At 43.3% G+C, this 16,005-nt stretch overlaps 1 protein-coding gene across 18 annotated transcripts in view; it reads left to right on the top strand.

The window, feature by feature from the left end:
* The window catches only part of DTNB (dystrobrevin beta), a 214,998-nt gene that overhangs the window by 146,404 nt on the left and 52,589 nt on the right, over nucleotides 1-16,005 (top strand). For 12 of the 18 annotated variants that reach the window (XM_056342517.1, XM_056342515.1, XM_056342518.1 and 9 more), the window contains 2 exons: nucleotides 4,045-4,141; nucleotides 10,819-10,839. In XM_056342517.1, coding sequence (XP_056198492.1) covers nucleotides 4,045-4,141; nucleotides 10,819-10,839 — 118 coding nt within the window. The remainder of the gene's footprint in view (nucleotides 1-4,044; nucleotides 4,142-10,818; nucleotides 10,840-16,005) is intronic. The other 6 variants (XR_008822463.1, XR_008822462.1, XM_056342519.1 and 3 more) reach the window with 1 other exon arrangement.

The following is a 16,005-nucleotide window of genomic DNA, read 5'->3' as shown; positions in this document are numbered from 1 at the left end:
ACTTAAAATGCTGGATTCTGAAGACTGACAGCTTATTGCACTTTGACTTTCTTTAAGTGGATTTAGAAGTAAATAAAAATGCCTCTTAAAATAAATTCTCTTTGTATAGTTCAGAAAACAGTAAAGAAGAAACTGATAGGAAAAACGGGCAGAAATGACATTAACTGCTTCTCATTTATTGTCCAAAGGAGTAAGGCTGAAGATGAGTGTCAGTTATTTGATTAGTCAGGGAAACTCTGAAAGTTCATACCTGCGGATAGCCAGACATACATCCAAAGTTGGAAAACAATCTTCAGAACCTCTTTGATTAAGTTTGCATTTTGAAGTGCCAGGGGAAAATTGTCCGTATTTACAGAATGAAATGTTTCAGAGTTTGGGTAGTCACAAGGGCATTCTCTGGCTATATTTTATTTCATCTTCTATTACTAGGTAATTCAGAGCTCAACCTTCAAAAATGCCATCTGTAATCTGAAGTAGGCTCTAAAATTTAAGCCCTTGGCAGCATTAGCTCTTTGCAAACTGCGTTGTATTTCATTTGTTGGGGTGAACTTTTCCTGCCTGCTTAGGAGATGGCGCAGTTGTCCTACTTCCCAGGGATGTTCAGAGGGGTTTTTTGGGATGGAGCTACTGCAACTGCCAGCAGCATCTGCAGGGTATAATCCAGCCCTGTATTGCAAATTCCAAGGCTTTCAACTTACTCCGTTACTTTTTCATACAGAATGTGCTACATTCTAGTACATTTTGGTACCTCACTGGTATTTTTCATTCTATTACCTAATGATTTTATTTTGTAGATTTTCTAGCTTTATGCTTTACATAGCTATATATATATTTTTTTTAATGTTTCAAAAACTGGAGAGGATGCAGAAAATACCCACAAATCAATACAAGAGCTGGAGAAAAAAAGAGATTGAGGGGCAAGCTGATGTGTTGTTTGCCCCAGCAGTGAAAGATACAGGAACAAAGAGCTCAAACTGGAAACCAGCCACATTCAGACCACAAATAAAGCACATGCTTTTTAAAGCGAGGCAATAATCTCAAGAGCAGTGCTAGAGTTTTCAGTCCCTAGATGTCTTTCCTGAAGATGTTTTTCCAAAAATACAGTTAGCAGAGCTAACCAGGAGGAATGACATGGCCTGTGTTTTGCTAAAGAAAAAACCTGAACAGTTATTGTAGCTATTTCTGGCCTTCAGATAAATAAACACCACGGCAAGTAGAAGAGTTACAAAAGGAAAAAAAGGTTGAATTAAGCACATAAAGCCTGTCAAGTCATCATGGTTACCCAGTCTGACCTTCTGTGTGACACGGGCTGGGAAGTTTCTCCCTGCCGCGCTACTGCAGAACCCCGTGTGGCTAGGTACAGCATCGGTGTAAGACAGATGCTCAAGCTTTGCTTCTAGAGATGGAAACAAAACCGTGTCCCCTGACACCGTTAGTGTGATTGTCAGCTAATTTTTGTGCCTTGTCTCTGCCCAGTGGACTAAAACTGTGTGCATTAGTTCTAACCTTCATAAGCCTAGTGCCATTTTCCAAACCTTGTCTTTCCCCATGATTTTATCTACCAGCCTAAAAAACTCTTTTTTTTTTCAAAATTCCTATTTGTGTGTCAGTATTTAGAGATTTGGATTCCCTCCCCTCTTAACCTCATCTTGCATAAAAATCTTGAACTTCTTCAGCATCTCTGTAAAGCAGGTTTTTATTTAAAATGTCTTTTTTTGTTATTTTATTTATTAAAAAAAGCTCCAGCTGTCCTTTCAGCTTCTCAGGTTCTCTCCAAGTCCTCTGCATCTTTTCGATGTGTAGGCTGGAGTATACTGGCTGCAGTATCTCATACATAGTGTAATGGGTGCTGCAGACAGAATCAGCGTTAGCTTTCTTACCACCAAACATCACTCATTAAGAAATTCAAAGTGCACGTTAATTGTCTTGACTGCATAGCATCACAGAGGAAGTTTGCAATTAGCAGCTTGTCTCTGATGTGAGGTACTTCACAAAGGCACAGCTAATGAGGGGACGCTCCCCAAGCCTGTGAGCAGTACCTGGTGGCCTTGCCTTTGGTTATACGCGAGCATGTGTGACTGAATGATCTCTGTTGCTGTGTAGAATTTAGGCTGTGAAAGTGCGAGGAAGGTAATCCATGGGAAATCAGCATGTCCCAGGTTTAAAAATCTGCAGACGACCCAGCCTGTAGAGATGAGTCAGCTCTGCCATGCTGCTGGCAAGTGCAGCCTCAGAAGAAGCGTGGCTGGGTCCATCGTCCTTAGGGATCCCTGCCTTGTCATGCCGCCATGCTTGGGGCTGCTTCTTGCAAGCCCACAGGATGCTCCTCCAGGCACTGGGGCCAAGGACCCGTCTGCCCCACGTGTGTGCCTCAAACTGCACCCCTCCATTGGTCGATAGAGGCTCTCCTGTCTTGTTTTTTGAAAAACATTTAACCCCCTTCCTTGCTGACAGACAGTACCTCCTCTTTCTTCACCAGAGGTCATTGAAAAAGAAATTGAGTAACATCAACCAAAATCAGACATGCCCATTGATGTTGATTCTTCATTACCAACCACATTTGGAGAGCTATATGTATTTAATATGTCGATTTTTATTTTTACCTATTTGTAGTCGTTAACCAGAATGTTATATTAAATAACTATAGAATAAAAGCTACAGACTCTGAACTGACCTAGAGAGAGAAGAAGGATCATATAGACGGGTAAAGCTATGTCTACCAGTGGGCTTTTAACACATTCTAGGTGACCAGGTGTGTGTAAACTTCTCTTTATTGCCTTATTTTTGTGATATGTTTCAGCACTTAATAACCACGTTCTTCAAAATACAAAAAGATCTTGAAAGAAATACCCAGGACAGTTAACACTTCGCAGCCTCTGTCCTTCTAAGAACCAGTGCAGAAACAAGTTGGTTCTGTTCAGGAGTCTTAGCAGTTTTCTGGCTGGGGTGTATGCTCATGAAATGCCATTTTCACAGTCACCGTAATGAAAGCAAGCCACACTCCACAGATTTATTCAGTCTCAGTAAATGGCCGTTTTCTTTTCCGTCTTCTGATGTCCAAATAGTGTTTCTAAAACTAGTTGGTTATTAAAATTCCCAGAATGATTTATCCATAATATATCGCCTGAGAACACAGATATAATCTAAAACATTTAAAAATTCAGTCTAGAATATGTGATGACTTTAACTTTGGACTAAGACATCATGATGTCAACAAAAATAACTGTAGATGAATAAACAAGCCTTTCTAATTGTTTTTTTCTTACAGTTATTTATCATTAGCTATGATTGGGATTTCTGGGGCCCAGCATTTCATAAATCATCTAAGATACTGAACTTCTGACGTGTTGACGTTTGTCTTTGACCTTCTCCTTATATTAGTCACTTCTTTATTTTTCTAAATATAAAATAAAACCAGACAGTCATGTTTCCTTAAATATCACACAGCTAGGCATCTGAAGAAACCCAGTGGATTTCTGATGCCAAGGAAAGGGAAGGTCACTTATTATCTCCCTGTTACCTGGGTTCTGGTACAGCAAATATGTCAAAGATTATACGTCACATCGGTGGACAGGAATAGCTCTGCTGAGTCTCTGTCCAGACAGGTGACAGCTTTTCCTTTCCAAACATCTGCAGCCGTTTCTCCTCTTTTTTTCTTTTTTTTTTTTTTTCCTCCTCTCTGCCTTTCCTCCCATAGTTCATTCTTGCTTGTCTGAAAGCTCTGCAGGATGCCTGGGTCTGACGTTAAGGGAGCTCTTAAAAGGAGGAAGAGAGCGGGCTGTTTTTCTCCAAATGCAGTGCTTTTGGAAAGGGCTTCCTACTACCAGGATGCTGAGTAGGAATTTCTGGATTTTAAGTGAAAAGCCTGATTGTTCCATATAGGTTTAGTAGTGAGTGTGGTGTGCTTTGCTCTGTGCTTTCGAATGGGAAGCAAGGAGGGAGTGATGAAAAGCAAAGACACGGTTATATGGGTGAATTTCCTGAAGTGGTTTTGAAATACCCAAAATTTATTTTCTGACTCTTTCTTTCATGTAATTTGGACAGACAGAGAAAGGATGAACTGGAACAGAGGATGTCTGCACTTCAGGAAAGCAGAAGAGAACTGATGGTGCAGCTCGAAGGGCTGATGAAACTGCTCAAAGTAAGCCATCTCCTGTCAGAAATGCAGGGCATCCTTCTCTTCCCTGGGTCTGGAACTCACTATTGCCACTCCGGGATTCCTGCTCTGTGTTGTACCGTTATAAATACTTCATGAGGAATAGAAGGAATTTGCAAAAAGTCATTTCCATGCTGGCTCTGTGTATTGGTGCAGATGGTTAATGGGTTTTCAGGTTCATATTCTGCTGCTTCAGTTAAAATATCAAGAAGCTGTAAGATTTGGAAGGCTTTAAAGGAATGTTAGATTTGGTAATCAACTGCATGCTGTTCTGGGTACCAGTTCAGGTCTTCCAACTTTTAACTGGAAAATAAACTGGAAACTGTAGCTACTGCAATAGAGAACCTGACTCCTCAGTGGCCTGGGCTGTGTTTCACCAGGGAATACCACACAAACCCTGCGGTGGCTGCAGAGTTTTTTTGCTTTGGAGTATGATGGTATTGGCTCTGATCTGTAATATATGTTGCTGTCTGGATTTCTGATGAGGGTCCGTTGTTATTTTCTATAGAGTCCTGCTAGAGCTGAGCTCATAGTTGATGAGTAGAACCTGAAATACTACTATGCATTTATTCTTTCCGTTCTTTAAATTGAACAAGAGCCTCTGCATAAAGTGATCGGCAAAGCACTGCCCTTACTCAAAGAGGTTTTAGTCCAAGACAAGATGCAGCGAAGATGCTACAGGCAATGAAAGAAGTAGAAGAGAGATCACAGCAATGATGCTGACAGGAGCAGCACAGGGGTTTATAGATTAGCTGTAGGCACATCTTGATAGTTCCAGAAAAATTCAGAGTTGCCTGCACTTGAAAGTGATAATGAATTCATATCGTCTGTAAATCTAAAGTGCAGTCGCTGTTCAGATTGGGCTTCCATTCTGGAATAGGAATGTACCTACAAGAGGCTATGATCAATTGCTCTTCAGAGGTGCCTGTTTTGTTTAGTTTCCCTGTGCAGATGAGAACGTAGTTAGTGTTAATATTTGGGAAGTAATTTTTTTTTAAGTCAGTGGTTCTGCACGCTGTATTTTTTTCCCACTCGGCCTGTTAATGTCTGTCTTCTAAAAATATTGAAGATAATGTCACTTGCTAAATTCACCTTGACTTCTTCAGCCCCTAAGCCTTTGTAAGTTGAAGTGTGATATCTCTGAGAAAGGGCATCCAAGACTGAATTACAGATTTAGGGAAGTGTAAAAGCTGTGGCATCAGAAACAGTTTGATTCTCTGAGGTTCAGGTGACCACAGACCCAGCATTTTTCTTGCACACATTTGAGGAGCCTTTTTATAACAAAATCAGTTTGGATATCTGCTTTAGCATGATGGCAAGCTCTGGTGTGAGTTTTCTGTAGACCCTGTTGTTTTCAAAGCACTCATAAGCCTTCTCAAATTAATTGTCCCAAACACGACCTGACATAAATGCTGTCATCTCAATATGGTGAACAGCTTTTCTGTTAGCTGGCCTGACTTTCTGCTCTTCAGCCTCCAAAGCCTTGAAGGCCAGGTGGACTTTACCCAATGCACTACCCTGACCCTGTACAACGTGCGGGGTCTGGAGCATCCTGTGGAGCTTTGCATGCCCCCTCAGCAGGATGCAGTGGGCAGGGAGCACACCTGCCTTCCCTGCCTGCTTGGCCATCATATCCTCATCTCCCAGCTGCCCAAACTGTGAGTATTTCCTCATGCCCGACCGGTTAGACACATGTACGTGATATGTGGAGCAGCAAAAGGTACTGGTGTCAGTAACACACCGATGGGGAGAGCATGGAGGATGCTGCAGAAGAGAGCACAAGCACAAGTGGCAAGTGCTGCAGCTGAGGAGGGAGGAGAGAGGACTGCAGAAGAGAGAATGGAGCCATAACTGACTCACATTTGATAAACTGATGTTTTTCGGACCCCTTCATTAAGTTGAACCATGCAGTTCAGTTATGACCTTGACAGAAACATTAATGACATCTTCTAGGCTGTATCACACAGAAGGTTAGTTTAGAAGCTGGCTCGTACTAGGCTTTTCATTTATAAGTCTAGCATCTTTAACTCCCCCAGTTCCCAAAATTGTTCAAAACCTGTAAGAGAAAATGGGACTGGATATAAGGAGAAACTTCTTCCCTCTGAGGATGCTCAAGCAGTGGCACAGGGGCCTGGAGAGTTGTGCTATCCCTGTCCCTGGAAGTTTTCAAGACCCGACTGGACAGAGTTCCAAGCAATTTGGTCTGAGATGTTGACCCTGTTCTGAGTAGGAGGATGGACTAGAGACCTCCTGAGGTCCCTTCCAACCCAAACTACCCTATGAGCCTGTGTCTATGATAATTATTCCATTCTGCATGTTGCATAATACAGTTCTTTGCATTTCCCCTTAGAAGCTTTCTATGGAGCCTGGCAGATTCTCTTTGATTAAAGCATCTTCCAGAAAGACATCTGTTCTTCAACTGAAGAAATCAGAAGTGGAAAATTCACTGCCAATGCAAATTTGCTTGCACAGTTAAAAATTTATGCCTCATTTTCAGTTTTAATGTATTTAGCTTCAGTTTACACCCATTGGCTCTGGTACATGTGGTTCTCCCTCCATTAAATTAAGGAGTACTTTAGCACCCCTGGTTTTTTCCTATGCAGATACTTACTCATCTCGGTGAAGGCACTTCTCAGTCTTGATTTCTAAATCAGTTAAACAGGTAGAGCTCTGCAAAGCTGCTCACAGTACTTTACTCCAGTTTTTTTAATGGTTGATTTCTTTGCCTTCTCCAGATTGTTAGTATCGGTTTTTTTAAATTGAGGGAAAAAAACCTGTGTGTTGAATTCTTCTCTGAACCTTAGCAACACTGTGCAGAGAGTTACAGGAGGAGTTTCCCTACTCTTCATCTCTGTTTTCCTTTTTGTGTCTTTTTGCACCAGTGAGTACTTTTTGAAAGGTGTCAGTTACCCAGCTCTTGCTCCATGCAAAGTGCTTTATTTATTTCATATAGTGCTAAAGGGTTAATGAGAATGTCATGAGTAAATCCTCTCACAGGAAAATACATTACATCTGTGCAGTTCCTTTAGAAGCCAAACCTGTGAAACATTCAAATAACAAAATCAGATTTATTTGACAAGACCTCTTCTCCATGAAGTTGTAATGCTTTGTTTATTACTTAACAGTTCAGCCTTGTATCAGCATTTCTGTTACTTTGAATAAACTAATGGCAGGGTAAGATGCGTATGCTTATTTAAGTTGTCTTATTTCCCTTTTTGAGTATCAGCCCATTCCATGCCTGGGTATTCCAAGATCTTTTAACAATTACCTTCACTGGACTGGATAACCCCTCATGGAATTATTGTAAGACTCCCAGCTGCAAGCTACCCGGGCTTGCTGATCTAAAAATATTATTTCTAGTAGATACTTTTTAACACCTTTTCTCATTATTAGTGGAAAGTACTTCACTGGTTGCTGATAGAAACTACAAGAGGAAAGTACTACTAGTCAAACAGAGCAGAAATGCTAATTCCACTTCCCATATTGAGAATTTTACCATGACTGTTCAGAAGCAGTGTACACCACCTCAAGGCTTTGTTTTGTTTCTGATATTGTGTTCATTTCAAAGTCTCCTTTTTGGTGGTTTTAGCCCTGCCAGACACAAATTTTTCCCGCGAGCTTTTAGCTCCTCTCATTATTTGGTGCACTTCAAAAATTTTCATTTATAATTTACATCAGCTGTTAAGCTTTTATGGTTTTTTCCATTTTCTTATGCAGTATTTTTTACATTTTTAATGCTGCCTTCATTTTGCCGTTTCGAGCTGGATTCGGCTTACCTAACTTTGGTGATGTGAAAGTTTGGTACCTCTGCTCTCTCTGCAAAAAGAAGGAGAGAGGGGAAAGCCTGTATTTGGAAGGACAGAGTTGTTCTCTGGAGGGTTGTCCTTTTTTCCCGTGGTGAGCCATGCTGTGATAGCCGGAGCAGAGGAAAACCCTTGACTGTTTTGGTTGCTAGTGCAGAGGTAATCAAAATGCCTTGATTGACGTTTATTAGCCTGCACAGTGACCTACCCACGCCGTTGCAATTTGGAGTTAGGGTTGGTGTTTTCATTGAGTGTCCTTCCACACCTTGTTGTCAACGTGTGTTGACACTCCTGTTAGGAGGTTCAGTTACAGATATTTGTTGGTGGGTTTCCCCCAAAGGAGATGTTCTGGTTGTTCGGCTCTTCATCAAGTGCTGCCACTGGTACCTTCTGCTGTGCTGCCCTGGTGGCTGCACTCGCTGGGGCAGCGTTTGTTGGGCAGGCGCTGCGCACCTACTGCCGGGGGGTGGTCACCCACACCCCTTTGGATCGGAGCTGCCCACCCTTTCCCAAGCCATCTCCAACCACCACCCACAGGCTGTCAGGCGCCCAGACCCATTCCTGAGGGGCAGTTTGGGCCAGGCCAACCTGATCAGGGTGAGAAGGGATTTTAGCAGCGTGGAGGCGTGCAGGTCATGCCGGAGAACAGCTGCACAATTCAGTTTAGCACCGCAGCCACCGAGCTGGCAGGGCTGCTGCAGCAGCCACCGCAGGGCTGCCCGTGGCCTGGCAGCCTCCTGTCCCCCCAGCCACTCCACCAGCCACCAGTTAAGCAGATCAAGCCCCTCGCCCGTGAGAGGCAGCCTGTCCGTCTGGGCTGGACAGTGGCCAGTGACCTGTCAGTACTGCCATCAGTGACTTTCTTCCAATATTTTTTATCTTCTTTTCCTCATCCAGACCATTGGCTTAGCTTTCCCTTTTGTCCTGGGGTCTTCGGTGATCACCTAGTGCCGTTTAGCTGGCACTCTTCTAACAAATAGTCCACAGTGATGGTTGTCTGCCTTCTTGCAGAGCTTTTGCTTTCAGCCGTGCGGATATTCAGCAGACGTATCCCATTTCACTTTTTCCATTTCCTCAATGGTAATTTCCTCACTAGCTGATCTGATGATTTATCTAATAACTCAGTCCTTCTAGCAAAGCTCCATGCCTCTAGAGATTTATTTTTTTTCCACATCTGTAGTTAATGCTAAAGCCTCATTTTTCAAACTAACAACTTTTTTGTAGAGTGGAGATTATTTGAGATCTTTCCCCTGACCTGGTTCACCATCTGGTCCTGCAAGTCCCAACAACTGGAAACATCTGGGAACATGGGGAGAGCAGCACTGGCCTCCACCACTGATGTTGAGCTGTGGTTGAGTGGTGCCATACCCTACATCTGCTACACCAGTGTCTAAATACACACCTGAAAGAACCCCAAGTCTTGGGAGAAAAGAACCAAAAGTACCTGGTCAGAAATGTGGAAGTCATTCCTAGATATCTCTGCCATGCCCTCAGCTTGCAGTTAGGAAAACATCTTTTGGTACAGTGGTCAGTGAGAAGAAGCTGCTTTAAATTAAGAGACAGGTTCTGGTTAATCCTACTCAGATGGGAAATAAATGAGAGAAGGTAGATAAATGGGTTGATGGTTTTCAAGACCAGAGGGAGCTTTTATTCTGTGAATTTTAATTCCATGACCTGAATTTCTGGGGAGACATCCTGCTGCCCTCTGCACTGACAGGCCATGGAAAGCCACCGCTGGAGGAACAGACACTGTTACCCTGGAAAGGCTGTAAATTGCTAGATCTGCGTAGATGAGAGTCATCCTAAACATGCCGCCAACCTTTTTTTTTTTAATGCACAGTGTTGCTGCCTGCACCACGTGCTGTGCCTTTCCACACAACTGAGCCTGCATGACATGAGCCTGCAGGACTCGTAACGGCTGTTGTGTATGTGAGGACAAAACGTATGAAAACTATTGAATTAATAAAGGAATTCTCAACTACGGGACATTTTGCTCATTCCCAGGAATGCTGCTGTAGCTGAAGTCAGAATGTGACCCTGCTGGCCTGGCAGGATCACAGTGTAACTTTTGCTGCTTCAAAAGAGGATAAACTCATCCATATTTCACCTTTTTTCAATTTTCAAATTATTAGTGGTCTGTGTGGGCAAACGTTGCATTGCAACAAAGGGATTGTTTTCCCCGCATCTTTTTCCTTACTCCAAAGCTTTGGTGCTTTTGCCTCCCAGTTTCTCCCCTCCCATTCTAGACCTGGTTGCCTGCGGCTTGGTCGTTTTCCCTTTTGAATTGGGTCTGCAGAGGTCACTTCGTGCCCGGTGGCCATGGGCACTCTCTGACCAAAAAGGTGAGAGTTTGCCTCCCAGGCTGCGATGGTTTGGGTCTCTGTGACAAAGGTTTGTGCACACAGGGGACCAAATGCCCAATGGCATTTCCAGACTTTGGAGGATGGTAGCCTGTTTCTTGCCTTGAGGACAGCTAGAGAGCCATTCCTGCATCTGGGGTGGGAAGAGAAGCCAGTAAAGGACCTGCGTAAAAGAAAAGATATCCATTGGATATCCTGTCCTATATCCAAGATACCCATTGTGTGACAGCCATCCCGTGTGTGACTTTTGCCAACATGACAGGCCATTTTAGATAGGGGTCTTCTTTGGAGAATGGACCAAAGGACACCTTTGTTTTGCCACCACAGTGGTTGTGTCTGACCTCTTGTTTTCCTTCCATGGCTATAGATATTCCTACAATTTGCCATGTTCTGTTCTTCCATTGGGTATGTTGTGTGTTTTGTGTGTGTGTTTCCTTTTATATGATAATTAATCTGTCCGGTTTCTCTCTTCACCTTTTTCTTTTGCCACCATTTATAGGAAGAAGAGCAAAAGCAGGCAGTAAGTTGACTTCACTTTGTAGGCGATCTCTTTTTCCTTTCTGCATGAAAACAATTTTCTGTTAATTGGCTTGTATGCAAATAAACCATGGGAATGTGGGGTCTTTCACACTTGTAAATTTGAAAGCAGCCTTCGTGGATTTCCAGTAGAGCATGTTTTTGTGTATGTCTTTAAAGTTACTCCTCTCTCCCTTTCAAATTAAGTTTATCGCCATGGGTGCACAACCAGTGGCTGTATTCATGAGTTTTTATAGAATTGTGCATGACCATCCAGGGTTGGAAATGTGCATTCTCAGCTGGCTTCATAATGTATTTTTTTTTTGAGATTCTTTGGAGTATTTCACATGCTAAGAAAGCTTTCTTGTCTCTTCAGGAATCTTTTAATTTGCCTCCTTGCCACATACAAGTCCATGCATGAAAACTAATTAATGACTTAATATTCTGGGCATGGATCCATATCATTCAGTCATGATATAGTTTCCTTGAATTAGTCCCAGTATGCTCATTGTAAACAAGATGAGTAAACTAACAAGAGACAAGAATGCATTTGCTTTGTTACCGATTTTTGTTTTCTTTGCCCATCTATTCAAATCTGAATCCTGTGTTGGTTTCGGAATCCACTCCAGAGGGAGCCCTTTTGCTTTTCTCGGGAAGAGCCAGATGTTCAATGTCTTCTCTCCAGCAGAACAAATTTTCAGCATTTTTGAACATGGTTTTCTTTATACACAAAGCTTTAATGAAAACTAATCTTGTGTTTCCCATTGTTGGGGTTTTTTTACATGTTGTTTATCAGATACTCAGATTGGATATTGGATAAACAAATAGGAATTTCTGGTTACCTATTTTTTGTAAGGAAATATATATTTTGGGGTAACTTCTATTACTGAAGATACCTCAGTTCTATATGTGCTGAAATCGGCTTTTGGGACTCCTGGTATTAAATTTCTGCCATCAACTTGAAAAGAAGATGGTGGTAAGCATGCATCTTCTGTTGGAGCCCAGTTCATCTTTAGTTGATGCTGCCAGTGAAGGTTTATCCCTGGGCTTGCTAAGGCACCTTGCAAAAATTATGTGGCTTAACGAAGGGACCAGATTGCAGTGTGCGGCAGTGATCTTCGAGGAACTTCCTGAAGGAAGGAAAAAAAATAAGTCACGACCGTCCTTGTCCTCCAACTTCTAACTGTACAAGTGGAATGCTGTATCATATGTCATTCTCTTACCCAGCATCATTAATAGGAATATTCATTTGCATGGAAATGCAACTTATATTAGCTCATTTTTCCTGTGCTGTTCTCTTCATCTGGATTATGGGTATAGAAAAAGGTTAAATATGAGATCAAAGGAAGAATTTGCCCAATTTTGCCTCCCTTCTTTCCATGGAACACTATGTTAGCAGGAGGATAGGAGAACCAAAACTGCTAAAATAATATCAACACATTGACATTCTGTCTAGTCCCATTCTGTTGGAATCAATGATGAATGAGCCAAAAAGGATTTGAAACTCAAGAAGGCAGATTTTGACCAACCAAAGGACACATCGCTGATCTATAGGAATTGAAACTTTACATCCTTACATTTGCATGGACTGAAGTAGCCCAAAATGCTCTGCTCTTAACTATAAAGGTGCAGCCTGAAAACGCTGGGAAACCCAGGGTACAATGCTCCACTTGGCTGAGAAACACACCAAAAACACATAATAGCTGAGGTGGGAAGACAGCTCTGGAGATCATCTCGTCCACCCCCCAGGCTCAAAGAGTCAGCTAGAGCAGGCTGCTCAGGAATTTGCCCCATCGTGTTTTGAGCATCTCCAGAGATGGAAACTCCACAACCTCTCTGGGCAACTTCAGTGCCCTCACCATAGGAAAGTTTTTTCTTTATTTTTAAATGGAATTTCCTGTATTTCCATTGCATTGCATCTGGTCCTCTCAGTGGTATCCACTGAGAAGGCTTTAGCTCTGTTCTTTACCTTCTTGCATTGGGGATTTGTATGTGTTGATAAGATCCTCCCCAGCCTTCTCTCCTTGAAGCCAAACAGTCCCAGCTCCTTCATCCTCTCCTCATATGGCAGATGCTGGTTCCTTAATCATCTTTTTGGCTGTTCCTTGAACCTGCTCCAGTTGCTCCAAATCTTTCTTGTAGTGGGTTTTCCAGAACCGGACCCAACACTCCAGAAGTGGCCTCACCAGTGCTGAGTCAAGGGGAAGGATCACCTCCCTCAGCCTGCTGCCAGCGCTCTTCCCAACACAGCCCAGAACGCTGTTGACATTCTTTGCTGGAAGGGTACATTGCTGGCTCATGTTCAACTTCTCTGCAGGACCTCAGCATCTTTTTCTGCCAAGCTGTCTTCCAGCCAGTCAGCCCCCAGAGTGCAGTTAATATACAGGGTTATTCCTTCCTAGGAAGAGGACTTTGCACCCTGTGTTGAACTTGATGAGGTCCCTATCTGCCCTTCCAAACACTGGCACAGGCTGCCCAGGGAGGTGGCGAAGTCACCATCCCTGGAAGTCTTTGAAAACCACATAGATGCAGTGCCTAGAGACATGGGTTAGTGGTGGGCCCGGCAGTACTGGGTTAGCGGTTGGACTTGATGATCTCAAAGGTCTTTTCCAACCTAAATGATTCTATGATTTCTCCAGCATTTCAAGGTCCCTCTGAATGGCAGCACAACCATCTGATATATTGTCCACTCCTCCCTGTTTTGCATTGTCCACAAAATTGTTGAGGGTACATGCTGTCCTATCATCTAGGCTGTTACTAAAGAAGTTGTTTAACTGGCTTGAGGTGCACCACTAGTAACCGGCCTCCAGCAGGACTTCATGTGGCTGATAACAGCCCTACACATCACATGCTGTATTGATATCTGCACTGTTCTGGGAGGGAAGTAATGGCATATCTCCAGCCTGATGTCCAGAAGAAGTCACTGGACCATACACTGGCTTCAGATGTCTTCAGGACCTCACGGTCATCCATGTACTGCAATAACAGAAATACTTGAATAGACGGCTGAGTGACTGTGAGAGTGTGGGTTGAAGGAACACAGCCAACTGAAGTACTGTAAAATTATTATCAAACATCCCACTGGCCTTTAGAACCTCTACCATTTTTGGTGGCTCTAGAGTCACATCTTCCTACACATTTTTATATTGTGTATAAAACCCTACAGGAGCTAGGAAAGGGTACCAGTCTACTGCGTGCTTGACCAGCCCCATCCTGGTGTCCACAGGCATGTGTCTTGGAAAAAGAAGTTAGAGAAGAGCCTAGTCTGGTTAGTACCTCACAAAGGTCTACGGACTAGTCCAGGAACAGCAGGACAACGTATGAGGGGAAATGTGGAGCGAGCACCATCTGGGTCCTGTGGAAGAGAAGGCCTAAGTGTCTTAGTGATCTGAAGTGACTATCCACTCAGCCCTTGACGAGATGGATTGATTATGTGGTGGCTACGTGAATTTACATGAAGGGTTAAGGTAAATAACAGGCAGAATAACGATCACTGATTCAGCCAGCACTGGCAGCACATCAAGAGCAATAGCATCAGCATCCACTTTAGGAATCTCTGATTTCCCTTCACTGCTAAGGCTGCAAGTCCCATTCTGCCTTCTCCATATTGCTACTAAGATTTACAGAGATGAGCAAAAGAGGATCAGCCGCCTTGGCTACGTTCAAGCAAGCTGCTTGGCAAGCAAAAAAGGCTTCCTGACCAAAATGCCACCTTGTTCATCCTGCATTTAACTGAGGTGGCATACGCTGTGTTCCAGCAGCTGAGAGTGCCCAGGTTAGCGTGGCCCTTTTGGATGGCTTGACTGCCATCATGAGCCAGCATTGCACCGAGTGCAGCAAGTCACCTAACCCAGTGGGGCTGTTTGTTCATGTGTTTGCAGCCAGAGTGGTTGTGTGTCTATTGAGTAGAGATCGTTCCTGTTCCTGGGAGCCTAAGAAGAAGTTACTTGGCTGCCAAGGTTACCACCAAGTGCTTACAGAAAACTGTGTGATAACTGACTTTCATCTCCAGCAAAAGACTAGGTGAGCACAGTGGCAACTGAGAGACCAAACTCCAGGCAAGAAGATGTCCTCAGAAGGCCTAGAAGCCACTGTCTCTTGGCCAGTCTAGGTCAGAAAATCATGGCAAGCTCTAAGAGAGTGCCACTATTTCTGATCCTGGTATTTACAGGGAAGTCAAGTAACTTTTGTGCCCGGTGTTCAGGGTTGAGCTTCTATCAAGGTTTTGAAAGTTTCTGTAGTGTCGTTGCAGCACTGCCCCTTGGGATCGATGGGATTAGTCCTGCTCACACTCTTGAGGAACAGTGAGTTGTGTACAGATATTATTCCAGGAATGGTGTATTAAGCCACATGGTATTCATAGTCCACCACGCTCTTCCCTACTACTGCTAAAATTGTTGTGTCCCAGCTAATAAAGATCTTTGCCAGTGTAGATCCTAATTTACAACAGGACCGTTCTCATGTCACAGCTGGTGAGAGGCTTGAATAATCTGCTAAATATTAAAACCTCTTTGTTTTATAGTCAAATGAACAACCATTGGAGCTGTACTGTTCAATATTGAGAAGAACACTAAAGGAGTTCACAAATATGTACATCACATGTATGATGTCTTTGGTGTGTAGTACAGCTCATGCAACAAATCCAGAAGAGCGTCAGGCGCTTGTACTCCAGCACAAGAGAACTTCTGTAATGCCAAACAGGCACAGAAATGGCTTCACAGCAGAGGAGCTCACATGGGAGTGTTTAAACACTGGGATGGAAATTTTTTCCCTTCAGAAGATGGTGGGAACCATACAACACAGCAGAGCAGATTGGGTTCATGAATTTTGAGGTTATGCTACCAATCAGAAAAAGTGGATGTGCTCTCACCCAACAGTCCTCATGAAGTCAAGGAAGTCGTGGGAGGGTTGCTCCTTAACCCCATGGAGAGCGAGTCAGGAGTTGCCATCTTCCTCCCTTTGTTCAGATTCAGAGTATATATAGATGATACCTTTCAGTCTGCTTGAGAAGGGCAAGGACAGCAGTGCACGCCCCTTTAATGAGGTGAACCTTCTTAAACAGTGGCAACAGCACAGCTGAGCCCAGACGGCAAGCTAGGCTAATACTCGCGTCCTTTCCCAAGAGATGCAGAAACCTGCAGGAGGGGAACTAAACTTGAAGAGTGCCGTA

The sequence above is a fragment of the Falco biarmicus genome, chromosome 6 (genome assembly GCF_023638135.1).
Source record: "Falco biarmicus isolate bFalBia1 chromosome 6, bFalBia1.pri, whole genome shotgun sequence".
NCBI classification, from domain to species: Eukaryota; Metazoa; Chordata; class Aves; order Falconiformes; family Falconidae; genus Falco; species Falco biarmicus.
The sequence above is the reverse complement of the archived record's forward strand: the minus strand, read 5'-3'. Positions and strand labels throughout refer to the sequence as shown.